Source organism: Suillus discolor (assembly GCF_016758755.1).
Source record: "Suillus discolor strain FC423 chromosome Unknown F5147scaffold_25, whole genome shotgun sequence".
Taxonomy (NCBI): Eukaryota; Fungi; Basidiomycota; class Agaricomycetes; order Boletales; family Suillaceae; genus Suillus; species Suillus discolor.
The window spans coordinates 266,027-289,289 of NW_024541272.1; the positions used below are offsets into that span (position 1 = coordinate 266,027).

General features: G+C 47.9%; 7 protein-coding genes across 7 annotated transcripts; 5 read left to right on the top strand and 2 right to left on the bottom strand.

Moving 5' to 3' along the window:
• The first annotated feature begins 50 nt into the window (after positions 1-50).
• Positions 51-1,969, top strand: F5147DRAFT_693581 (uncharacterized protein). Its single transcript, XM_041437254.1, has 5 exons — positions 51-693; positions 752-1,345; positions 1,400-1,478; positions 1,537-1,627; positions 1,680-1,969. The coding sequence occupies exons 1-5, from the start codon at positions 283-285 to the stop codon at positions 1,789-1,791; spliced, it is 1,287 nt and encodes a 428-aa protein (XP_041293216.1). The 5' UTR covers positions 51-282; the 3' UTR covers positions 1,792-1,969.
• Positions 1,970-3,289: 1,320 nt separating this feature from the next.
• F5147DRAFT_745637 (acyl-CoA oxidase) lies at positions 3,290-5,041 on the bottom strand (the record flags this gene model as incomplete). The annotated part of the gene is made up of 4 exons (XM_041439766.1): positions 3,290-3,871; positions 3,926-4,604; positions 4,655-4,970; positions 5,029-5,041. The coding sequence occupies 4 exons, from the start codon at positions 5,039-5,041 to the stop codon at positions 3,290-3,292; spliced, it is 1,590 nt and encodes a 529-aa protein (XP_041293217.1).
• Positions 5,042-6,750: 1,709 nt separating this feature from the next.
• On the top strand, positions 6,751-9,298 carry F5147DRAFT_160642 (MFS general substrate transporter). The gene is made up of 14 exons (XM_041428341.1): positions 6,751-7,060; positions 7,124-7,190; positions 7,240-7,349; positions 7,406-7,453; positions 7,504-7,670; positions 7,718-7,799; positions 7,849-7,998; positions 8,049-8,083; positions 8,134-8,195; positions 8,244-8,322; positions 8,381-8,494; positions 8,549-8,606; positions 8,664-8,787; positions 8,849-9,298. The coding sequence occupies exons 1-14, from the start codon at positions 6,882-6,884 to the stop codon at positions 8,927-8,929; spliced, it is 1,356 nt and encodes a 451-aa protein (XP_041293218.1). The 5' UTR covers positions 6,751-6,881; the 3' UTR covers positions 8,930-9,298.
• A 4,458-nt stretch (positions 9,299-13,756) lies between these two features.
• On the top strand, positions 13,757-15,838 carry F5147DRAFT_693587 (uncharacterized protein). Its single transcript, XM_041437255.1, has 3 exons — positions 13,757-14,133; positions 14,182-14,266; positions 14,316-15,838. Exons 1-3 carry the CDS (start codon positions 13,828-13,830, stop codon positions 15,464-15,466), a joined length of 1,542 nt encoding a protein of 513 aa, XP_041293219.1. The 5' UTR covers positions 13,757-13,827; the 3' UTR covers positions 15,467-15,838.
• F5147DRAFT_693589 (calmodulin) lies at positions 15,839-16,931 on the top strand. The gene is made up of 8 exons (XM_041437256.1): positions 15,839-15,945; positions 16,015-16,021; positions 16,100-16,111; positions 16,171-16,203; positions 16,256-16,528; positions 16,579-16,659; positions 16,725-16,735; positions 16,788-16,931. The coding sequence occupies exons 1-8, from the start codon at positions 15,931-15,933 to the stop codon at positions 16,803-16,805; spliced, it is 450 nt and encodes a 149-aa protein (XP_041293220.1). The 5' UTR covers positions 15,839-15,930; the 3' UTR covers positions 16,806-16,931.
• Positions 16,932-17,066: 135 nt separating this feature from the next.
• Positions 17,067-17,442, top strand: F5147DRAFT_576278 (uncharacterized protein; the record flags this gene model as incomplete). The annotated part of the gene is made up of 3 exons (XM_041431309.1): positions 17,067-17,156; positions 17,210-17,341; positions 17,395-17,442. 3 exons carry the CDS (start codon positions 17,067-17,069, stop codon positions 17,440-17,442), a joined length of 270 nt encoding a protein of 89 aa, XP_041293221.1.
• A 1,835-nt stretch (positions 17,443-19,277) lies between these two features.
• Positions 19,278-22,679, bottom strand: F5147DRAFT_693595 (uncharacterized protein). The gene is made up of 7 exons (XM_041437257.1): positions 22,658-22,679; positions 22,507-22,604; positions 22,279-22,455; positions 22,082-22,224; positions 21,894-22,032; positions 21,760-21,842; positions 19,278-21,711 (listed from the first exon to the last, which is right to left on the bottom strand). Exons 2-7 carry the CDS (start codon positions 22,540-22,542, stop codon positions 19,380-19,382), a joined length of 2,910 nt encoding a protein of 969 aa, XP_041293222.1. The 5' UTR covers positions 22,543-22,604; positions 22,658-22,679; the 3' UTR covers positions 19,278-19,379.
• Between the last annotated feature and the right edge of the window lie 584 nt (positions 22,680-23,263).

Below are 23,263 nucleotides of genomic sequence, written 5' to 3' on the forward strand. Positions count from 1 at the left end.
AGTAATCCACGCGTCGCGATATTGTTGCGCAAGGTTTTGAGCTTTGGACTGATCAGCATGCTAAAAACAAAGGTTTGTGGTGCTATTCCCTCGAATTTATTTCATTTCATTTATTTAATTTCTGAGCGTACTGGCACGTGACAAGTTCGTTTGCATTGCAAAGACGTTCTAAGTTGGCGGCGAGTTTGCATTGTGCAACCATCTCCTGCCTGGGTAAGTACATAGTACCTACCAGATCCTACAAGTGCATACAAACCCATTTTATGACCACGAAGTCTGAAAATGACTTCTTTGGGTTCTCTGACGGAATTTGTTGCCTCTCAGGATGAACTTGTCCGAGAAGCAGCTTTGACTCTTCCCCACGAATTCTCTCGCTGCACGTACTCCCTGGGTCCAATCAGGCAAGCCGTATACCTTTGCCTTACTTGTCAGTTGCCCCGTGGCCTGTGTTCTTCGTGCTCCATCGCGTGCCACACGGATCACGAGCAAATAGAATTATTCCCCAAGCGCAATTTCCGATGTGATTGCCCAACGACTGCTATCCCACACGGGTGTACTTTGCACCGTAGTCTAGAGGAGGAAAATAGGGAAAATTCATATGGCCAGAATTTTAGGGGCATTTTTTGTCGATGTGGCCGACCATACGATCCGAAATGCGAAAGGGAAACAATGATCCAGTGTCTCGCATGCGAGGTGCGTGGGCGTGCATTAAAGCTATGTCGGTTGTCATTGATACACCTCGTCTGCAAAGGACTGGTTCCACGAGTCGTGTCTACACTTGCGGACACGACCATCCTCGCGGGAACCGTCTCCCGTCCCTGAAACAGAAACCCCAGACCATGGTAATGACACCGAAGACAACCAGTCTGAAGCCTCCTCTTCAGGGCTGCCTCCGCCGCTCGTATCTGCTGAGGACTATGATGCATTCGTCTGCTCCTCTTGCGTTCGATCGATTAATACCCTTCGCCGGTATGCTGGTACACAAGGTGTCATAATGGTGGTTCGTGACACAGAAGATAGCCCATGGAGGAAACTTGGGTGTAACCCTTTATGCGCAGATCCACCGACAAACACGGAAGATGATCTACTGGATATAGATGATTCTTTGACAGCCCCTGGGCAAAAACGAAGCCGGTCGCATTCCTTTCACTCAGAGGAACCAGAGCGGAAAAGACAACACATTTCACCAGAGCCATCCTCGCCTTGTCTTGCCCCAGCACCAAATCCGATTGCACAAGCCATATTTCAGAGTTCACAGCAACCGTCAGATACAGAAGTACCCCTGACTGAGGGTGATGTTTTCTTGACTGAAGGTTGGCGCGAACGGTGGTGCCGTTGCAGTCGTGTGAGCTTCTCATACCCACGCTTTCTTACGTTTCCGTTCATCGGCGAATTCTAGTGTTTTCCATCTCTCAGCGATCATCCGTATCTCCTGGAGGAAGAAGAAACTTACGAGCCCCCGGAAGATCCTGATTCTGGTACATACTTCGTTCTTATCTGAAGCAACTGCATACTAACACGAATATTCAATGTCAGCTCTTTCTTTGGAGGAACTCGGTATGCGCGCATTGGAGCGTCTTCCCCGCGATAGGGCGATTGACGGGATCCGAGCTTTCAATGATATGCGGTTGGTGGTTTCATCAGATGTCTGACGAATCTTTGATTACGCATTTTCACAGGGATGACTTACTAGCATATCTCCGGCCGTTCGCGCAGGAAGGCAGAATAGTTGGCGAAGCTGACGTCAGGCAGTTCTTTGAAACTTTGCACGAAAGCAAGCACGGTTCTTGATTGTGTTTGCAGTTGTAGCATTTGTGTAATATGAGGTATTTCTTTGTTTTTCCCATGACGTCGAGACCCTCAGCTATAACAGTTTTGTATTACGCCTGAGTTGGCTGAAGAGTGATTGTATCCTGCGCCGTAACACTATGCACACAGGATCTGTCTGACAACGCTGGTTCGCTCGGTCCATATAGATAATCTTCACAATCACTCCGCTATCGATGTCCACCGGACTTGATCGCACGCGTTAGACCGCACGTCACATATAATTAATGAATGACTACCTGCCATTATGTCCGACCTCGCCGCGCCCGCCAGCTTGGGCCTCAAAAATCATCGACCATCGGACCCGAGCAGGACGATCGAACCTCAGAGTTGCCCATACTTCAAGTGATTCGACGCAATTTAGTTTTGTTCTTCTAACACCTTCATCTTCGATTTTTCTCGTACGATAGGAAAACAGAAGTCGGGACTATAGACGGGAATGAGTACCAGCCAACCTATCAGCTCAATCATCAAGCCGCAACACGCTGGGCAATAGAGTTGAGCCAAAACCATCTCAAAAGTTTCTGTGTCAGCGAACCCGAATCTAGCTCCATTGCGCCCCACATTCTGGTCAGGTCAGGCACGTTCTCACAAACGCCTGGATGCAAGTATACGCTATAACACAACCTTATTACCCACAATGTAATCATACCCCGGCGGTCATGTGTGCGACGGTAATCTGAGTGTGCCGCGAGAAATATTAAGCGTGCGTGACAGCATAACCTTGTGAACGACATCTTTGGAACAAGACTGGGTCAGATCTTACATAAATAGATAGCATAGCATATGTACTTTCCCTTGGTGGTTCTTTCGAGGATATACGTTTGACTAATTCACTCGTGCCTATTGGATCTTCTGGCCGTAAGGGATCTTCGAGCTTGCGTTTCGATTGGAGGGGCCCTCCGGTGCTCCAATAAGAACCCAGCTCTAAAGATCATCCATACGCAAGTAAATATGGCGAGATATTGGGGCTCACACAATGCGAAATGTCTTATCTACGTGGGGTTTGGCGGAATGAATGTGCGATGCAGGGTTTGGCTTGCACATTCATTGGAAGATAATCCTTTCTCGGAATAAAATTTCAATTGCCAATTCATAGCAACGTACATATATATGAAAGAAATACAAGGACAGGAAAACGTGCAAGTCATTAAGTACATACGGTCCGCAGAAGCTCGTGGTACATCAATTACAACGAACATACAAAAAAAAATAAAAAAAATCTCAGTAGTAGCTAGTTGATATTACACTATGTATGGCCATCACCGATATCCGAGGGAGTACGCGCGCTGAGATGAATCTCCGGGACTTGCAAAAATAGCGTACGGACAACTTCCAGAAGCCTCGAGGGTTCTCTGAGAACGTCAGTAAAAGAACGATCTCGACTGTAAGAGAAGGAAACGATGTTAACTGCGGAGTTTAGAGCGACCATGATTAACACTCACGATACTAGTTGAACAGCCTATAGCATGGCCTGTACGGGTACCTGATCATAAATGGGAATAGCGTGACCAGAGAAAACGGGCATTTCATCGTGGTACTCCTTCCACGCCTCATCAGATACGATAGGCGCAGAGACATACTCCTCAATGGCCAGATTGTTGAGGTGAGTATCGAGATGGGGAAGGGTTGCTGTAATGGCCTCATCTTCACGAATGCGTTGCAGAATTCGGGTTAAGCCAGCATTCTCCGAATACCATGCTGGATCGCGGCGGATGACGGCACATTCATACACATCAAGAATTGGCTTCGGAAGACCAGATTTCAAACCGGCGGAATAAGCAAGCGCGTGACCCATGGCTTCAACCGCAAGCTCCGCCTGAGGAAGAATGAGAGAGTTGAAGGACTCGCTACGGTGTCCGCCGCGCAAGCTGTTAAGAAGGCTGATATTCTCTTCCAATAGAGAGGTTGCGTGCCGAGCAAGAAGTGACTCGCTTGGGTCTGGAAGAGGTATCTTGTACCGCTGAAGGAGGAGCTCGGAGAATAGGCGGATGCATAAAGTGAGAATATCGCCCTCGGCGATGATCACACCTTTGCCGTCATTCTGAATGAATACGATATGTCAATCGAGCATCGTTGGATGAAAATGCGTACGAACCTCAATACGAGCCATATAATTGTGCTCAAAGGTGCCTTGTGCACCGCATCTTTCAGCAACCTCTGGCACGCAGCGCTGGAAGTGTCGACAAACAGTGGTTTTGACGATGACCGCGATACCATGTCTGACACGATGGTCCAGCGATTTGTCAGCGCTATTCTTCGCTACCATTGGAAACCAATTGCTCATAACGAGGCCAACAGCCGTTGCGTGGGCAATAGGCCATTGTTGAGTCCTGAATGTGATTATGGGTATGGGATTAGCCCCTTTCCCCACGAGGGACCGATGCATAGAATAGCGACCGGCAATGAACGCAGCTGCCTTTATGGAAGATATCCAGGGTGCTGTAACAGCTAGGGTTCCGAGAGGGATGCGCCATACCTCATCCCACCACTTCTCTAGAGGCGAGGCTGGCAGGGAATGGTCATAGATGTTTGATGACACAAGTGCACTGAATGGAACATGGACGTGATTGAAACGCGTTATAGAGAAATCGAGAGGGCAAGTTCCAGGACGAGCACCGAGTCTGATCGACTCGACACCTTCGAACATTTCGTGCTCGTTGCAGACGGGCACAATGAAGAATCGAGGGCCACGGTCTTCGCCGTCGACTATAAGCCTGGCCATAACCAAAGCGACCTTCGAAATACCAAAGGATGGGGTGGAAGCAGGCATGAATCTATATACAATTCATCAGATGTTTGCTCATCCTTGATAATAGGTACGTACTTGCATGCCTCTTCGCGAGGTGTATTAATAATGAAGCCATCAGGGGTCTTCGTAGCTGTTGTCTCGATGTTGAATGCATCTAGACCGTGACCCCTCTCTGTGAGGAGATAGATACCAACGGTGTCGAAACGCAACAGACGGTTGACCAGAGGGCGGAGGTCTGGCCGTTTGTGAAGATGCCGGGAAAGTGTTCCGATGGTGAGACCGACATGAGCCGCCAGTATAGTAAACATGGCAGTATCCAATGACATGATAGGGTCTGTCATCATGGCCCAATACTTTGGAGAACACACTTGAACATCAAAAGCCGACAGATCTAGATTCAAGGGAGATGCTTCTGTGTCATGTGTTTGAGGAGCAAGGGGTCAACGTACTGTAGGTGTGCATGAGAAGTCTTGCCCGCTGGTAGGACAGGGACACACGGTCATCAGTGGGAAGAAACTCGACCCGAGTAGTGAAGAGGGGATGGTGAGGGAGATGATCTGCCATGTTCGACGAAGCTGACGGGGAGGGCGCAATGACTTATTCCGACTATCTTGCCGGCTTTTTATAGAGTTTGTCGATCATATCATCAGGTCAGGTTGGGTGAGTACTAACCAATTCGAAACATGATCTCTGCGCTCTGAAAAACGTGGACCCAAGTAAACCATTCTGTCAAATGATATCAATATCATCACAGCCGAACTACCGGATTGAGAATCTGGGGATAACATCGTAGGAAATTAACATCTTTGTATATGACATGAGGTCAGAAAGAGAGCTTAAGTGTCAGGAACCAAGATACACACGGATTTAGGCCATGAGTGCAGATTCTTCCGATAGGAAGCAATTTGGCCGATGTTTGGAAATATGTGGCATGAGTCGTTACAGTTTTCGAGGACATAATTGTGTAGCTGCCAAGTTCAGCCGCTAATGAAAAGAGTAAGGTGAACAAGATGTTGATGAAGTTGGAGTGAGAGAGATATCCGATGCTAGTACCCACACAAGGATGAAATGGAATCATGATTATGATTCTCTGGGAACAACCTTGCGTAACTGAGGGACAGGAAGTACAACACTAGAACATTTTGAGTGAGCTTGCGAATCTGAGGCATTTGCTGGGTGGACATTGATTTTACCAACGCTTGCGGATAAAGGTTACCGTGAAGTGACTGACAGCAAATGGTCCTGGTGTCAAAAACCACACGGGTGATAAAAACATATCCGTTTGGAAAGTATTATCTAATCAGATGTTCTCTTCATCTCGCTTATTTTTCCCGGTAAAACTGTCACAGAAGAGGCGTTAACGCCATATGTCGCATCAACACTACCTGAGACTAATGTATCACTTCAAACATATCATCTTCTCGAGGTTATGTGCTAGTCTGAAATCGGCATTTACCAAACTAGCCTTCGGTCACACACCACTTATTCGGCGTCTTCCCAGCGAACTGAAGATGCACGGAAGGTAGCTCGAGCATTTCGGTCACAGATCGGGACTATGTTTTTTCGGCTCTCCTGCTTGCGGCTGAGCGTCACATGACGACAAACATCTTGTTTTGGTTAAGCGCTAATTCTCACGCACCACACAGTCTAGTTGGTCAGAAAGTCGGGATGCCCTGAACCAAGCTGGACTCGGAACTCTGCTAAACTTCAAGATCTGGTGTTCTCCCACTGCCCGGTGAAATTTTTTTGAAGGGTTTTCTCGATGATGGCATATCTAAAATTTATACTTTGTGACCTGGGCCTCAGCCACAACCGCAAGTAGCCGCCGCATGCGACGCAATTTGAGATGATTTGCGAGATGCGGCGCGATGGCGGCCCAGAAGAATCATGCGTTGATGGCGCAGTCCGGCCTCCGGAAGTTGCTTACCTGGGATATATTTACCGCAAGTTCTCGAGGACTCGACGAAAAGATTAAAATAATAATGAAATCCAGATAAATTTATAGAAAAGTTGGTCTCGATCTCATCTTACTAAGCGCCCATTCTCCTTATACTCCCATGGCGGCGACAAACTTCAGGGAACGTGCTATTACGTAATATATCGGGGCACCGTGTCGCGTTGATCGTTGTGAATCTCAAGATTTCAAGAATTCCGTCTTGACAATCTATATACACTTAATCAGATCTGGCCATGGGCATCGTGTCAACTCAAGTATGACCGAAGAGAAGCTCTTTTACGATGTGAATCAACATCCTAAAGAACTCACTCACCCTTAGCAGTTCAGTTTCATCCCCTCCCAACCATGTCTCCAGTTCCAGATGGCGGATTGTCTTTGAACGTTGCTTTGAGCAAGTCCCTGGTGCTCACAAAGAGCGAGAATTCTAGTGCTGATGCTGAACTTACTGCTCATGTCGAAAAGCCCCCACTTCTACCTTCGTTCCCCGAAGGTGGGCTGCAAGCATGGCTAACAGTACTTGGTGGGTATGTGCCAAGCTTAGTCCATATGACACTGTAGGACCATCTTCTCACACCGTGTTCAATCAGGTCCATGATCCTTTTTTGCACTTTCGGCACAGTGCAGTCATTTGGCGTATACCAGGCATACTACTCTGTAAGCATTTCTCCCAGTCTCCACGCAGTTCACCACTTACCGTCTTCAGTCGCACTACCTTTCACAATATGCCGCGAGTGATATTAGCTGGATTGGCTCCCTGCAGACCTTCTTACTATTTGCCGGAGGTTTACCCGCCGGAAAGCTGTTTGATGAAGGGTTAGATTATTCGTTTTTCTGTCCTCATCTGATATCTAAGCACTCCCTCTGAACAGGTACTTCCACCACTGCATAGGAGCGGGGTCGCTCATTTACCTGTTCTCGTAAGTTCTCATGCACCATCCTCGAGACCTCCATATCGACCAAACTTTAGCATATTCATGCTATCGCTCGCTAAACCACATCAATACTATCAAATATTTTTGGCGCAAGGTATCGGAATGGGCATCGGAATGGGTCTTCTTTTCCTTCCCGCAATATCTGTCACATCTCATTACTTCCGCCGGCGACGTGCTGCCGCGATGGGTGTAGTCTTGGCTGGCAAGTCCTTAACCTATTTCATTCGCATTGCGCCGACCTCCTTACAGGCTCGTCGCTCGGTGCCGTTATCTACTCCATCATGCTTAATAATTTGTTCAACGGCAGTGCTGGGTTTGGGTGGGGTGTGAGGTGTGCAATGCAACATGTAAATGAAAATGACGTTAACTGGTTACCATAGGGCAGCTGCTTTCATCGATCTGGGGCTCCTTGGAGCCGCAAATTTGCTCATGAAAACTCGTTTACCGAGTCGGAGGGAGCGTCCGGGTGCAAAACCAGTTGATGTCAAAGCAATACTGTCCGACCTCGGATACTGGTTGTGTGTCATTGGGTCTGTATTGTTGAAACTTTATCAAGTCAAGAGCTGACATCTTCAATTAGTGCCACCTTGACATTCTGGGGCCTGTTTGTTCCATGTAAGTCGTAGGAAGTATTTTTTTTACTGCATGGCTCACTGCATTATTAGTCTTCTACCTCCAAGTCTTTTCAGAGAAACACGGACTTTCGAAGAACATTGGGTTTTACGCGGTAAAGCGTTAAGCAATGAAACTGAATAAACTACTAAGCCACGTTTAGATCCCAATTATGAACGCTTCTTCACTATTCGGAAGGACGATTCCGAACTTTTTGGGCGACGTCATTGGGCCATTTAACGGTATGTAGAATCATCTATTGGGGCCACGCTGCGATGAGCTCACAACCGATGTGTGCAGTGATGATCCCATGCACTGTCATATCCGGAGGGCTACTGTTTCTCATGTTCGCAGCCACAAACCTTGGTGGTACCATTGCCTTTGGTATCTTGTACGGTTTCTTCTCTGGTGGTTGTGCGTCACATTCATTACCATGTTCTTGGAAGTCAATTGACTTTGCCTCCGCAGTCATATCCCTCATCACTCCCGCTGCTGCATCATTTTCGAGAGACCTCAATGAAATTGGGCAAGTATTAGTGCCGCTTTTATGAGACCTTAGTCCTGACAGATCCATGATACATAGCACTCGCATAGGCATAACTTCCTTCGTCATTGCCTTTGCACTCCTCACAGGTAATCCCATCGCCGGTGCACTGGTGCAAGTCAACGGCTCTTACATCTGGTACCGACCACTTGTATTTGCTTCTGTAAGCTTCCATTGTCGGAAGTCCCTTGATCAAGCCGCTGAAATTCCATTATCCATTTAAGGTCGTTGTACTGGCAGGTGCCGCCTGTCTAACTGCTGCTCGATCCATTCTGTCCGAGCGCAAGAACACCAACAGATTATGATAACGATTCACACGCGAGCTCCCACGACACACGTCCGGCGATTCATTGTACAACATTCGAGAACGATTTTGACGACCAGACCACCTGACCTGTACCATACGCGCCGCCAAGACCGGGGTGGCAATGACTTTAACGAGCCTTCTCAAGTTCTTGTCTATAATTTCCACGGCCGTAATCATATCCGTTAAGAAGTAGATAGAAGGGTGATACTACAGGGTTAGCAAATTTCATTGTCCCGTTATCACATCTTGTCCTTCTCATCTTCATGTATATCGAGCCTTTTAATTCCATGCCCCGTCAGCGTAGTCTCCAATATGCTCACTCAGAGAACGTTATACCTGATCGCGATTACGTTCGAAGCGAAATACATGATAATCACATTATCTGACCGTGCAGGGTCAGATATGAATGCAGGATCACACGTCATGTTGAGTGTCCCGGTGGCTCCCAGCTGCAAACGTTTATTTAGTTCCGCGGAGAACCGTGTCCCATGTCTCATCAGGGGCTAGATGCTGTAAACTCATATGACTTCATCTGAGCCCATGACCAGCATGTCGGGTGGTCGTGGGGCTTCATTCAAAGTGCATGGGCGAAGTGTCTAATTTAGCAATGGGAACATTCTAGAACCATGATGCAGCGTGCTAACTCAATTGTGGATATGTTGATGGGGTGCCATACTCCGAGGAGCGAATCATGTAATCTATAATTGAGAGAATTCGAGGAGTTCATGACGTCGGTCGTTCTGTGAAATCATGTGAAGTCCCTATGGCGGTCATTATAGCAACGCAGTGATACTTCGAGGGGTAGCTGGACTGGATTAAGCGACATATAAATAAACGACTCGGAAACCTGCGCATGATATGGTTCCGCTCTTCCTTTAGACTGCTAGTTTAGCGGAAAACGCTTAGGGTATTCGCAAAACCGATGCCGATGGCGAGTAGGTCGAGACAGGAACACACTTGCGGTCATGATCCCGGCACTAATGTAGGGTCCGTAATCTGATCGAGACAACCTTTTCTGGTGATCGGTTCAGAGTCTGTAAAGGTGACATTCGGGTGACTGTTCGCCAAGAACACTAACCTTTGTGAAGCTAGAACAGGTCCGTCGACGCCACAAAGCTCCACCAAACAATAAGCTGAGGATTGGGTTAGATTCGGGCCATTCCTTGTTTTCAAAAGTGACTATGTACGTGGCGTGCGTGTGTCATCGGAACGGAGGAATGGAATGATTAGTTCGACGCTACCAGAACGCTTGTCTCCTGCTTTTCGGAGTCTGCGATCGGGAACGAAATCGAGCAGGAGATTAAAACCTGTGAAAAACAAAAAGGAATAGTGCAAGATGTCAATATACACGGGCAAATCTTTTACCCACTAAAACTTCTGTTCTTGCAGAAGCTTGCTGTGCTTCAAGTATGCAAAACCATTGAAATGAAGACTTAACTTGCGGATATTACGGACGCTTACGACTTTAGTAGCGCAATCATGAGATTCGATTTGACTTTTTTTCGTGCCGAATATTGACAAGTCCACGTCGTAGGTCGATGTGGATGGTGGGACGATGAATAGCAGAGGCCGGCTCGGAACAATCTTGTCAGACAACAAACTCACCAATGAAAATGAACCATGAGATACTAGTCTTCCTTGGCCTACTATGTCACAGGATTGAAGAGCTGAACGTGCATCGTGTCTGACAGTTTTCCCAAGTCGGAACCCAAAGTACACACTTCAAGTTAGCAACTAAACGAGACCTCGTGCGCCAAGATACCGGGAAAATTACATACATTCATGTGCCATCTGAGCGTAGTGACATGCATCATGCAACATGTCCATCACTTTCACAACATTCTAGGTCGGCCTAAGCGTGTATTTTGGTCCAAAGACGGCCCTAGACTCTAGATTGACTCGCAAGATTCCGTGAATAAAGCAAGCAGTTAATTGTAGAAGGATGGTGACCTCCAGGCCAGGCTAGTCGCAATTAGTTGAACGTTCCTGCCTAGCCGCCATATTACGGGAAGTCGCCATCATGATGCAATGTATGCGGTAAGAGGGTAGATTCCCACACACTCCGCGTCGCTGCCGATCGATCCTTCCATTGTGATGCCTTTGACTCTCAAAATGTTTTCCTCGATATTTATCTTACACCACACCACAGCCATCTGAACTTTAGACACAAACGTGGCGCTCGTAGTGTGCACAGTAGATCTGCAGAATTGCATGCGATCAGCTTGTGATTGTGACAGAGTTCACCAAATTAGTTTGGCCGATTGCGCGCCTCGAGCGTCGACACCATCGTTTTAGCATAGCCCTCTATTCGATGGCAGCCTCTTGCTGCGGATTTTTGGCGTATAGTTTGATGAGTTTTGGACAATGCGACAGTGGAGATGTGGCACATTTCCGAGTCGCAATGTAATTAGACACAGCTAAATTATCTCAAAGAACGTTACGATGTCTTAGCAGTATCACGAGAGCCTCAGTTCATAGATAAATATTGGCCTGAGAGGGCTGTGTATCAGTGGAGCAGAAGAAAACCCTGCGCTATATCTGCCCCAGGACTTACTTAGGACCTGTATCGCGTCGGGGTAGTACCTTGCCCTGAAATGATAATCATCACACTAACACCAAGGTCCGATGATGATGGGAATGCCAAGAATATGACGGAATACTGACATGCTTGGACGCGTCAGCGCTGTAGCTTGTTTGAGTCATTGTTGCCGTTCGCATTGGTGCGCTGGTAGAAGGTGTGCGACGCTGATATATTCGCGTCGGTGATTCCAGACAACTTTACAGAATCTGGATGAACACAAAAGCTCCTGAAGCCCCTCTATAATAAGGTGACCCTGACCGTCCAGATAACGCGAGTGGTGTTTGAAATTAGAGATTTATTAGTATTACCAGCCTTGTAAGATACAGGACCACTTGCCTTCCGTGTGCCAGAACCAGTGTGAATAATCCGAATTCATTGAACCGCTGAGTGTTTACGATGAACCAGCTCAAGCCTGAGCACATAACCATCTTGTGTGATTGTCATGGTGGTGTTCACGGTCCCTCCGAATGCCGACGACAAGTCACAGAACTCCATTCGGCGGCACCGGAATGTTCCTCAATTGCATGAACGACCATCTTCCTTCTATCAAGGGTGAACGGGTGAACACTGGAAATAGGAATTTTGAATATGATTTTCCAGATTGCCAAATAAGGCCTCAGGGTTTATGATCGACTTTGCTAAGACTAGACATGGTCCACCCAGCACGAGATAACAGAAGACATCATGATCGGCATAACCATACATGCCAAGTGGTCTCAAGACCACCATAACCGTAAGCATTGTTAAGGAACGCTTCCTAAGAAGAACGGAGATCTCATGCAACATCATGAAAAGTCTCATATGGATGAGAGGCATAGGTCGGACCTATGCGGCGCGACACAACCATCAAGCTGAGTACACGTTGTGGTCTCAGTTGGTGGTCAGTAATTCCACGCTATCCGAATGGCACCTTGAGTAGATACAGAATACAGACCCAAAGACCAAGGTTCGAATGTTCAGGCTGAAACAATGTGTACGTTCAGTATTTCCGAGTCAAACTAACTTTAGATTACCCTCATGAACGCAACATCGTATAACTCAACCTTCCCTCTGTACGCGATCTGCGTCCTGCGTTCGGGTGATTTTTCCAATCTGATTACTGCAGACTGGCTTACAATGCAAGTTTAATTATCGGCAGTGACATGGACTGCTTCAGGGTATCCAGTGTAAAAAATATCCATATAACCGCAGCGTGACAGACGCATCAACATATTCCACTGGTCAGAAACATAACATGAACACACCATTTGTAGAAGATGCGGAGGGAAGATCAGGATTTGATAGAAACGAGGATATGCTCGATATGGAAGAAGAAGTCGCAAAGAAAATGGATGAACTGGCCAATGTGCGGGTCTGGTGATCGCCGCCATTGAGTGTAATGCCCGTTGACAGATCTTCTGTCTTTACATCAGTCCGATATCGTGTGACTGCCATGCAAATCACTGAGTCGGCTCGTACTTGGCTCCTGACTTGAAGGAAATGCTTCTAGTAAATCTTTGACGGACTGCTAGAATCTTTGGGGCGGGGTGTCAATTTCTGGACTGGGAAACTCATTCCCTAGTTTTGCGGACGAGGGTATAAAGTCTACGATTAGCAACAAAATCAACCAGGAGATCTGAATCTGTGAAAAAAGGATAGTGTAAACCGCGTGCACAGCCAAATCCACCGAGTACGCAAATTTCTGTTCTTACAAGATATATGCTTCACTGCTCTTTTTGACATGTTCGCCGTATATTGACAAGCCTCAATGGAGAGGGAAGAGCGATTATGTCAGAAATCAGACTCACCAATTAAACCCGAGGTCTGAATGGCTGAATGGTCTGACAGCCGGAACACAGGCCGCCCAACGTTTAGGGGACACGCTCAGTAACCACAATGAGGCCTGCGCGCATCAAGATGACGGGACGTTTACATACGGCTATCTGAGCGCAGCAGCATTCACTAGCGTAGATTAATCTTCCATAGACAGACCAATGAAGGTGGTCGTGCGCACGGCCGCTGCCCGCTACCCGCTGCCGCCAGTTTGAACATGAAGTCCAGATTCTCGATTTGTGAAACTTTATGTGTGAAGCAAGTAATTGATCATACAAGGACAATGTCTGGCCACAAGCCTGAGGTTGACCATGAGACGGCGAGTGATTGAGTACAGCAAAGCAGCTGTGTCGTGCGCACTGCGTACAGCCTGCCGCAGCCTTGCCAAGGCAGCCGTCACTGGAGGCCGCTAGATTCCCACGTTGCACCAAACACGGTTTGTATTGTGACGGCCAGGTCTTAGGCCAATTTCTAATTTCTACATTTACTTTGATCTGCCTGAGATGCCCTCTCAATCAGCACTCTCAGCAGACGAAAAGTCTAAAGTAAAATCCACTTTAGACGATTCCACGCAAAAGATACTCACCGCTACCGCTGCTCGTATCTACTTTGCACATCCGCAGCCAAACAAGTGGTCGTATGGTGGCTTACAAGGTGCACTCGTTTTCCTGCGAGATAACTCCAAAGATGCCTTCATGTTGAGACTGGTTGATTTAACGGGGACCAGAGGTGTCATATGGGAACACGAACTATATGAGGCGTTCGAGTATTACCAGGACAGGGCGTTCTTCCATTCGTTCGCGGGCGATGTAAGTGTGCATTTGCGGTTCGAAGAAAATTACTCACTTCTACCCAAGAAATGCATGGTTGGCTTTGTCTTTGCTGACGAGAAAGATGCAAAAACGTTCTACAAGAAAGTAACCAACCGTAAAGCAAATAAAGGTACGGTGGTTTAGAAGCTCTAGTTGACCACATTTGACCTCTACTTCAGTTCAATCTTCCTCCTCAGAGAAGAAGTCTTCCAAGGGTGGTAGAATAAATAAGTCTATGATTTCAGGTCCAACCGCTGGTTCCTTTGTGCATGTTGCACACATGGGCTTCGATCATGAGAAGGGTTATAACTCCAGTAACGTCGACCCCTCATGGATCACCATTCTGAAAGAACTGGAGGGTTCAGGCGTTAGTCGCGAGGTCATCAACCAGGATATGGATTTCATAAAAGACTTTATCCGTGATGCACAGAATACACCCCAGCCTGCTATCAAGAAGAAGCCGCCGCCGCCGCCGCCCTTACCTGCGCCTAGAAATAGGGGGCACACTCAGCAAAATAGTGTTGCAACATCAGTCAATGGCGATTCTGCACCTGCTCCTCATGCTCCTCCACCTCCAATACGTCCAGTTTCCGCTGCGCCGCCTCTACCCCCTGCTGCAGCGCCTTCGTCATCGCGTCCCACTTGGGCTGCTCCACCACCGCCGCCACAACCACCACAACGGGCCCCTCCTGCACCTGCGCCTCAACCAGTAAGATCTTCAGGACCACCCCCACCGCCAGTTCGTCCTGCGAGTGCTGCTCTCCCGCCTCCGCCTCCTGTGCGACCATCAGTTAGTGCTCCTCCCCCACGACCACCAATCAGTACTCCTCCTCCACGACCACCAGTCAGTGCTCCTCCTCCACGACCACCAGTCAATAATTCGCCATCCCCTCCACCCTTATATGAGGATTCTCCTCCTCCTCCGCCTCCGCCTCCACCACCTCCGCCCCCACCGCCACCTTCATCCGGACATGCTCCTCCTCCTCCACCCCCTCCTCCGCCTGCAGGAGCGGCACCGCCGCCGCCGCCGCCACCACCACCACCACCACTTCTGGCAAATGGGGAAGGAAACGCATTGGCGTTACCCGCTTCCCCACAGCCTGGTCGCTCGGACCTACTTGCATCCATTCGTGGACAGAGTGTGGCAAGTTTACGGAAGACGGGCGGTCCTCAGTCAACGCCCTCTCCTCCCCCCGCACCTGCTGCTGAAGAATCTGGTGGTGGTGGCGCAGGCGGGAATCTGACCGCCGCACTAGCTGCTGCTTTGCTAGAAAGGAACAAGAGGCTTGGTGATAGTGATGAAGAGGACGATGATGATGACTGGGACTAAATATCGCTACTTATTTTCAATCACGTTTCTACACATCATTCATAATTAGGATTAACCTTTATGCAAGCGAGGCCATGGGAAGCACTGTAGGTAAAGGAAGATCGGCAAATCACTAGAAAGGAGTCTTGAAGCCTTGAGTTCCTGACCTCTAATACATATCTGTATGGCTGTTGACCAGCCTCTTAGGCATGCGGCCGTGCACGTGCATGGCCTCATCGACATCGTTCGATCTTTTGGGTCAGTATTGCGTGCGAAAGTAAATGTCAACGCTGGAGTCTGGGCAGTGGGCTCTGGGGATAGTTAGCCTGATTTGGCACTGGCGATTGCCGGTGAAGACATGATCTTGGCCAAATGCAAGGCCATGCTTTGCTCTGCTCAACGACAATCACCAACCCCCGTCATCCTCTTTGTCAAATCGCATTCTTTTATAGTCAACAAAGTTTTCTCTCGTAGCTTTCTAGAACATGGCGGATCAATTGGTGAGTCGCACTGTCACGTGTGGGTTTCCGATGGGTATTGATTAATATCGATTCGGTAACGGCCCACAGTCTGAAGGTGTGAATGCTTCCTTGGTGGGAGGCCAAAGACGTTATTGGTGCTGATATGCTTCGTTACTCTTGTGCGATTTTCTAGAACAAATATCTGGTGAGAAAATCTGGCTGGTGTTGTCACTGATGATCCCAGCGCTCATTTACCCGCCACAGAATTCAAGGAAGCTTTCTCTTTGTTTGACAAAGGTACGACCAACGTGATGTCGGTTATTACTTCACCTGATCTGAAGCGATATAGATGGCGATGGCACGATCACTACCAAAGAGCTCGGCACTGTGATGCGCTCGCTAGGTCAAAATCCTACCGAAGCTGAGCTACAGGATATGATCAACGAGGTTGACGCTGATGGGAATGGTACCATCGACTTCCCAGAGTTCCTTACAATGATGGCGCGCAAAATGCGTGATACCGACAGCGAGGAAGAGATTAAAGAGGCATTTAAAGTATTCGATAAGGACGGGAACGGCTATATCAACGCTGCCGAGCTGAGACATGTCATGACGAACCTGGGTCAGTGGTGATGCTTCAGATGTCCGATCATAAATTGATGCCATTACTAGGCGAGAAATTGACTGACGCTGAGGTCGATGAAATGATTCGTGAAGCAGACGTCGATGGCGATGGCCAGATCAATTACGATGGTTCGTCTCCTTTTCGCATCGTACTTGTTTGTACTCACAAGGCATATTGTTTCGCATCGGTTCAGAATTTGTGAAGGTTAGCATTTCGTTCATAGTGTTTCAATTTCAGAGACCTAACCTTTCGAAAGATGATGTTATCGAAATGATGTGGAATGCGTCCTGTACAATAAACTTAGCATTCTACTTACTCTACCCAAGTGACTCGGTCTGCAGAAATAGTTGCATGTTCAACGTTCAATTGCTACATAATGTCAACCAGGATTTCTCATCTTTTGAATCGTGACGTGTGGAATGATGTCATCCGTATGATTAGCTCCGCAGGTGCGTATATAGGGGAGTCAAGCTATCAAGCTGGGCATTGTGCTCTTTCTTTACAACTACAACCATAACTATAGTACCTCTAACAAATGTCCCAACAAACGAAAGATACCACAACGTCACCCAGTCGCCAACAGGGACAGCAGGAGCAACAATTCAACATCCTTCCTCACCCTGCTGTACGCAGCCGTTTTCGCTTTCTAGATATAATTTTGCTCATCATTTGATCCAGAAATCTAATGATCCATCAGACTTGGTTGGCCGTGACGCGGGTTTGACAAGTAAGCCTGAGTTTCACGCCTACCACGCTCGAGACCCGCATGTGCCTAGCAAGGACATCGTCAATGGCCTCGAAGCCCCATTGGTTCGTTAAGATACATTTTGAACATCACACCCCTTGCTCATAGTTGTTCGCAGAGTCGTGAAGAACTCCATAGAAGGGCCGAGGAGCTCAACAAGAAGTAGCAGTCGTACCTAGGGCTGTCCCATATTCTACAAAGGGTAGTCTTTGTCAGTACACATAGATCGAAGATAAGGTGTCAAGATCCCCAATACTTGGGCATTGCAAGGGAAGGTTTTTTAAGTGCGTCTTGGCCTGCACAATATCTGCCCATAGTAGTATTTGGCCCCCCAGTGGTAGTTGGACCGCAAACCCCAGACGCTTTCGTTCACGAAGTTCACATATCATTTGGCCGCAGATGTCATGGACGTGTACATATTGGCCTTATGCAAGAAGAACCAGATACTGGATTTTGTTGTTTCGCTGATATGTTGCTATGAAGCGGAGTTATGGAGGTCCTTGAGGTTGGGATCGAATGCAGCAGCCTTGGCATGCGTATATGTCTGCACGTACTGTCATCTCGTGGTTGCCGGCAGTGAGATAAAGTTGCTTAGCAACATGGAACGCCTGAATGACGTTTTTGACTTGAGAAAGAGTAAAGTTGAGATGGCCAAGATGCCACAAGTATTGTGCTTGTGACATGCACATGGAGAGCTCTCTACGATATTGAACGTTGCTGGGCAGGGGAAGGTGCTCCTTCTTTGAGACTACTTCACTATTGATGCGGTTTACTGATCTACAGTGTCATCAGTTTCCAGCGACAGTGAAATCAATGTGGCTCGCACTCACATTTTCCAAAGATCCTTGCAGATCGTCTTCGCTAGTATCCTTTCAATACATTCTCAATAGTTTTGCATTTCTTGACTATCGCCAGGAGATCGGATTTGTTTTTGACCACTGATTGTACAAACTTGAGGATCTCTTTGTGAGTATCACGCCAACGCACTGGTGCCTGTGCAAGAATGAGAATATTTGGGATCGTTCCAAGGACATCTCTGGCCAGGTTAGTAGGAATTTTGGAGCAAAGTCTTTTTAGTGCTGATGGAGGCTGATGGCCAATATAATGACGCCTAGAAGTTGAATCACGTTGTCATCCTGGGGTCGGACTACTTTTTGGCAGAATAGGGTTTGGCATATTTATAGTAGAGTCAAAATCGCGGGACTTGTGATCTTTGAATTTCTGGACGTATCAGATCTAGCTTGGCTTGTTGGATAACATTGTTGTGAATGTCGGTCAATCGGACTGCAGAGAAAATTGTCGTCAGGTCATGTGATACCACTTGGAGCGCATGTCACACCGCGTTGTCACGGTATCCCTCGGTACTTTCAAGTTGGCTCCCATCCGACAGTGAAGTTGCGCATCCGGGCAAGACTTTGGATGAATGCATCCAGGAGCTTTACAACTGCAGGATAAAGGCGGGCGTCGACATATTCTTTATTTGGGTTTGCAAAGGCCTGTAGCTGACTCGGAGGTGAGGAGAACAGAGACTACTAGTCACTAGACAAGCAATAGATCACGCTATATTCGAATCATCTCAGCTGGTCATAGTAACCTACCTAACGCGCCTTCTCGTCAATGCTCCACGTCTAATCCATGCTCAACTGAATTTGCCACAAAACAATGGACTCCCGGCCTGATGTCGCAAGAGACTCCAGTCTCTGCAAATCACACGTACATTTTGTGCGATACAGGACTTGAGGTCGTCCACTTCATATCACTCCAAGTCGTGTTCTAATAGCTATCGGTTATTCACGAAATTCACTCTTGCTTTCTGAGGCAGGCCAATGCAGACGTCAATCTCAAGTTGTTCGATCGTTTCGAAATCCGAACACGACGCTGCCTACGCCATCCTTGATCTTACAGATATTTGTAGTGAATCACCACAGCATCGACAGATGGAAGCATTGAAGATCGAGGATATCGACGAAACACTTATGAGTCTGGCCAAAAGCCTTGTCATGAAGCGAGTTCCTTTTGTTTAGAGACTTGGTACCTATCATTTGTGTAACAATCCGAATATGTGGGGATACAGTATACCACATGGTCATCATATATGATGACCTACATAACATTTGTAAATGACAAGCGGCCTTCCAAAAACAACCCCCACCCTTCGAATCTGCTCGACAAAGCATGAAATGGCAAGCAACTGTACAGATGGTAGGGAGGCACTCCCATCTCAACGCACAAAGACCGTGTTTCTGCGAAGCGTTGTGCCGCTAAAACGAAGTCACGTTGCACAAAGGCAACCTCACCCAGTCCACGGATGTTGAATGCTTTGGCGTGCAGGTTGCCTTGCATGTTGCAACCTTCAATCGTGGCGGTGAATTGAGACGCAGCATTGTCGTACTCCCCTGCGGCAAGCTCGATGAGTGCGGAGCCATAAGATCGGTGGAGAAATGTGCGTGCATTGCGCAGGGCAAAGAATTGGAAGGGCTCTGAGGCTTTGTGGATGAGCTCCCTCGCAAGGTCGTGATTCCCCTGCTTGCTCGCAACAATAGCCTTCTGGACAGTGTACCAAAGGACACCGTCCGAATATTGACCCTCAAACATCTCTACAAGTTGGTGTAAAATATCCATTGCGTCGGATAACCTGCCTTCGCAAAATGCAATTTGTGCAAGCCCCTCAAGTACGTCCCTGCGAGCAAAAAGATCCCCAGTACTTGGGCATTGCGGGAGAAGGTCTTCCAAGTGCGTGTTCGCCTGGACAATGTCTCCCCCGTGGTAAAATTTGGCCCGCCAGTACCAAATCTTGGATGGCAAGCCCCAGTCGCGATCTTCTCCGGACTTCACAAATAATTCGTCCATGAATGCTTTTAATGTATACATTTTGGCCTTATCCGAGAAAAACAAGACGTAGGCTTTCGATGCTTCGCTGAGAAATGTCCACGAGTCGGTTTCTTGGAACGTCTCCAGAACCTGTTGGGACTGAATGAAGCGGCCTTGACACCTGTAGATATCTGCACATTGGACGACGCAGTGTGCTGCGTTTTCATGGTCATCGACGGTAAGATAGAGTTCTTTAGCAGTTTTGAAGGCCTTCATCCCTTCAGTGAGCTGGGTAAGAGTGGTGTAGAGCGCACCGAGATACTGCAGGCAGCACGCTTTTGGCCCTCGCGTGGAGGAGTTCTCTATGATTTTGAAAACAATTGGAGTAAGGATGGTTGGGCGAGGTAGATGCCTCTGCAAGCACCACAAAAACTGCCAGCAGATGTCATAGGTCTCTTCGATGACATCTGGGATATAGGCAAGGTTGAAAGCCACTACGTGCTCAATGTTCAGGTGATCCGAGGTAATTATATCAGCATAGTGATCGTGTTCTTCCAAACAGCAGTCGACGATGCGATAGTAGAAGTTACGTATCTCTCGCAAACAAGTGGAGTCAGGTGCTTGCAACGAATCGCGCACATAATGCCGAATGGGGGCGAGCAACTTGATGAAGCCATCCTGACGATAAACAAGAGATTGTCTGCAAAGGACATCGCATATAATGTCGACTTGTGGGAGCGACGGCAACAAATCGCTAGCCAGGGTGTCATTAAGGCCCTGTGGCAAGAAAGCGATTATGGTCAGAAGACGACGACCATCATCGCCGAGGTCCTGTATTGATGGTGAGCTGAGTGACAGCTGCATAGTGTCTGACAAGCTTTGGAGCTTCCCCTTGCCGGGGTCCAGCACCTTGCTGTGCCGATTGTTCCACCTCTTCAGCAGTGTGGCTGGAGACCAGCTATTTTGCTGCGCAACGTTCGCGAGCAAATTGATGGAAAGCGGGTGGAATTCCAATTCCTTGAGTAGGTTCCGTATGTCTTCCCCAGCCTCGCTACAACTGACGTGTTGATAAATTTGAAAGAACACTGCTTGAGCAGCGCTTAAGTCCAGTGGCGGAATATCTTTCGTTATCCATCGCACGTTCGGTGCATTCCTTCGACTGCGTGACGTGAGGATCAGAACAACGCCAGGGATGTTTGCAATGTCAGCAATGGCTGGTGGTATCTCTCCGAGCGCCGATGATCCACTGGCCTCTTCAAAGGTCTCAGCATTATCAAGGACAACGAGGGCGCTGGCAGAACGAAGAAGGGCAGAAATTTGGCGCATAGGATCAGCACCAGCAAGCTCTATGCCCAGGGCTCCCGCAAAACGAGTTGTGAAAGTCTCAAAGATGATGGTCGAAGGATCAAGGCCATCATAGGTCACGAAAAAGCGCCTATCAGCAAATTTCTCCATGGCAGGTGGTTCGTTAATGATAGCTTTGGCAAGGGAACTCTTCCCCATGCCTCCAAAACCGATTAACGCGATATGTTCATCATTGACGACAAGGTTTGTCAACTCCGCTACGAGATCGTCACGTCCATAAAACATGGAGGGACGTGACGGGGGCACTGGTGGATGATACCTGTTTGCCTTTAGAGGATACACAACGCTTGCTGAGATGTTAACTTACCTTTCGACATTCCCATGAACATTGTCCTTGAGTCCTACGGTCCGCACGTTCATTCCAATCGTGAGACCAATGAGCATCTCAGCCTTAAAACATTATCCAGTAACCGTAGCTCTAAAGGAGTTCCAGAAACATACACTGAACAGTGGGATGACACGATCCAAGTCTTTTTCCCATCCAGCAATGCGGTCGCGATCACTCGTGACAGACAGGAGTCTCTGCCAAAATCCTTGCTCCTTTTTTGAGGCCACTTCACTATTGATACGGTTTACTGATCTGCACGGCACCATCAGTTTGTAGCAGAGGTGAATTTGGTTCGGCTCACTTGTTCAACTGGGATAAGGCATGGCCCAAGTATCCTCGCAGATCGTCGTCGGTGGCATGCTTGGTCGCTCTTTCAAGGATTTCCCTGATAGTCTCGCACTTGTCGACTATTGCCTGGAAATCGGACTGATTCTTGATCACTGACTGTACAAACCTCAGGATCCTTCACGAACATTTTCAACGGCTACATCAACGCACCTGCGCAATGATCAAGATGTTTGCGACCGTTCCGAGGATGCCTTTGGCCAGATCGATGGGCACGAGGTCTTTCGTGATATTGATCGCCGCTATAGTGACATCCAACAGTTGCATCGCATCATCGTCCTGCAGCGACTCCTTGGTTTCAGAAGAGGGCTCCTTAACGTTTGGGCCGTTCTATGTCAGATCAAACATACGGCGCTAACACTGAGCTTTGTGTCTTCTTGCCTTTGCCTTTTTAGAAATTCTTGTTTTCGGCTTCATCACCTGCCAGTGGACGCGTGTGGTGGATTCCGAGTCTCAGTCATGCAGTGAAATGCCTCCGCCTGCTTCAAATCACTGGAGGGTGAGAAACTGCACAGCATACATGATAACGCACCAGCGTCTATCATGGGGTCTAGATCTCAACTTTCGAGAGTTGTTCGAGGGTCGACCGATCAAGCTTAAGAAGCTTAGGGCCAAAATAAAAGAATTGCGTCACATCATGTGATACTACATACTAGACGCGCATGTCACATCGAGTTGTGACAGCAACCGCTACGATCTTCATCGACGCCGGGTAGCACCATCTCAACTTGAACTTTGAGAATCCATTCATATTCTCAACTCTCGTACCATTAACTGAGTTCGTTGTTCTCATGGGCAATCTGATAGCCATGTGCTTTGCCTATTTTCCCGCCACCTCCATATCTTGCAGAGTTCCTGAGTTCCGACGAACCTGATTTATTCCATCCCATTCGAACGCTACACCGATCGGCCGGACTCCTAGGCTTAACGCGAGGCCAATGTCCTGAACCTCTCCCAAATATTTGCAGTGGTAAACCAACACTGCAAATATGAATCTGGGTAAGTTATTCTACGAAAACTGCATGCCCATTCGACCACTTTAGGCTGGAGGATCACCGTCGATTTCAAGGTGCAGACGAGCCGATGCAATTTATGGGATAGCACCTACATGAGGCGCGCGAGAATGAGCTCGTAGTCG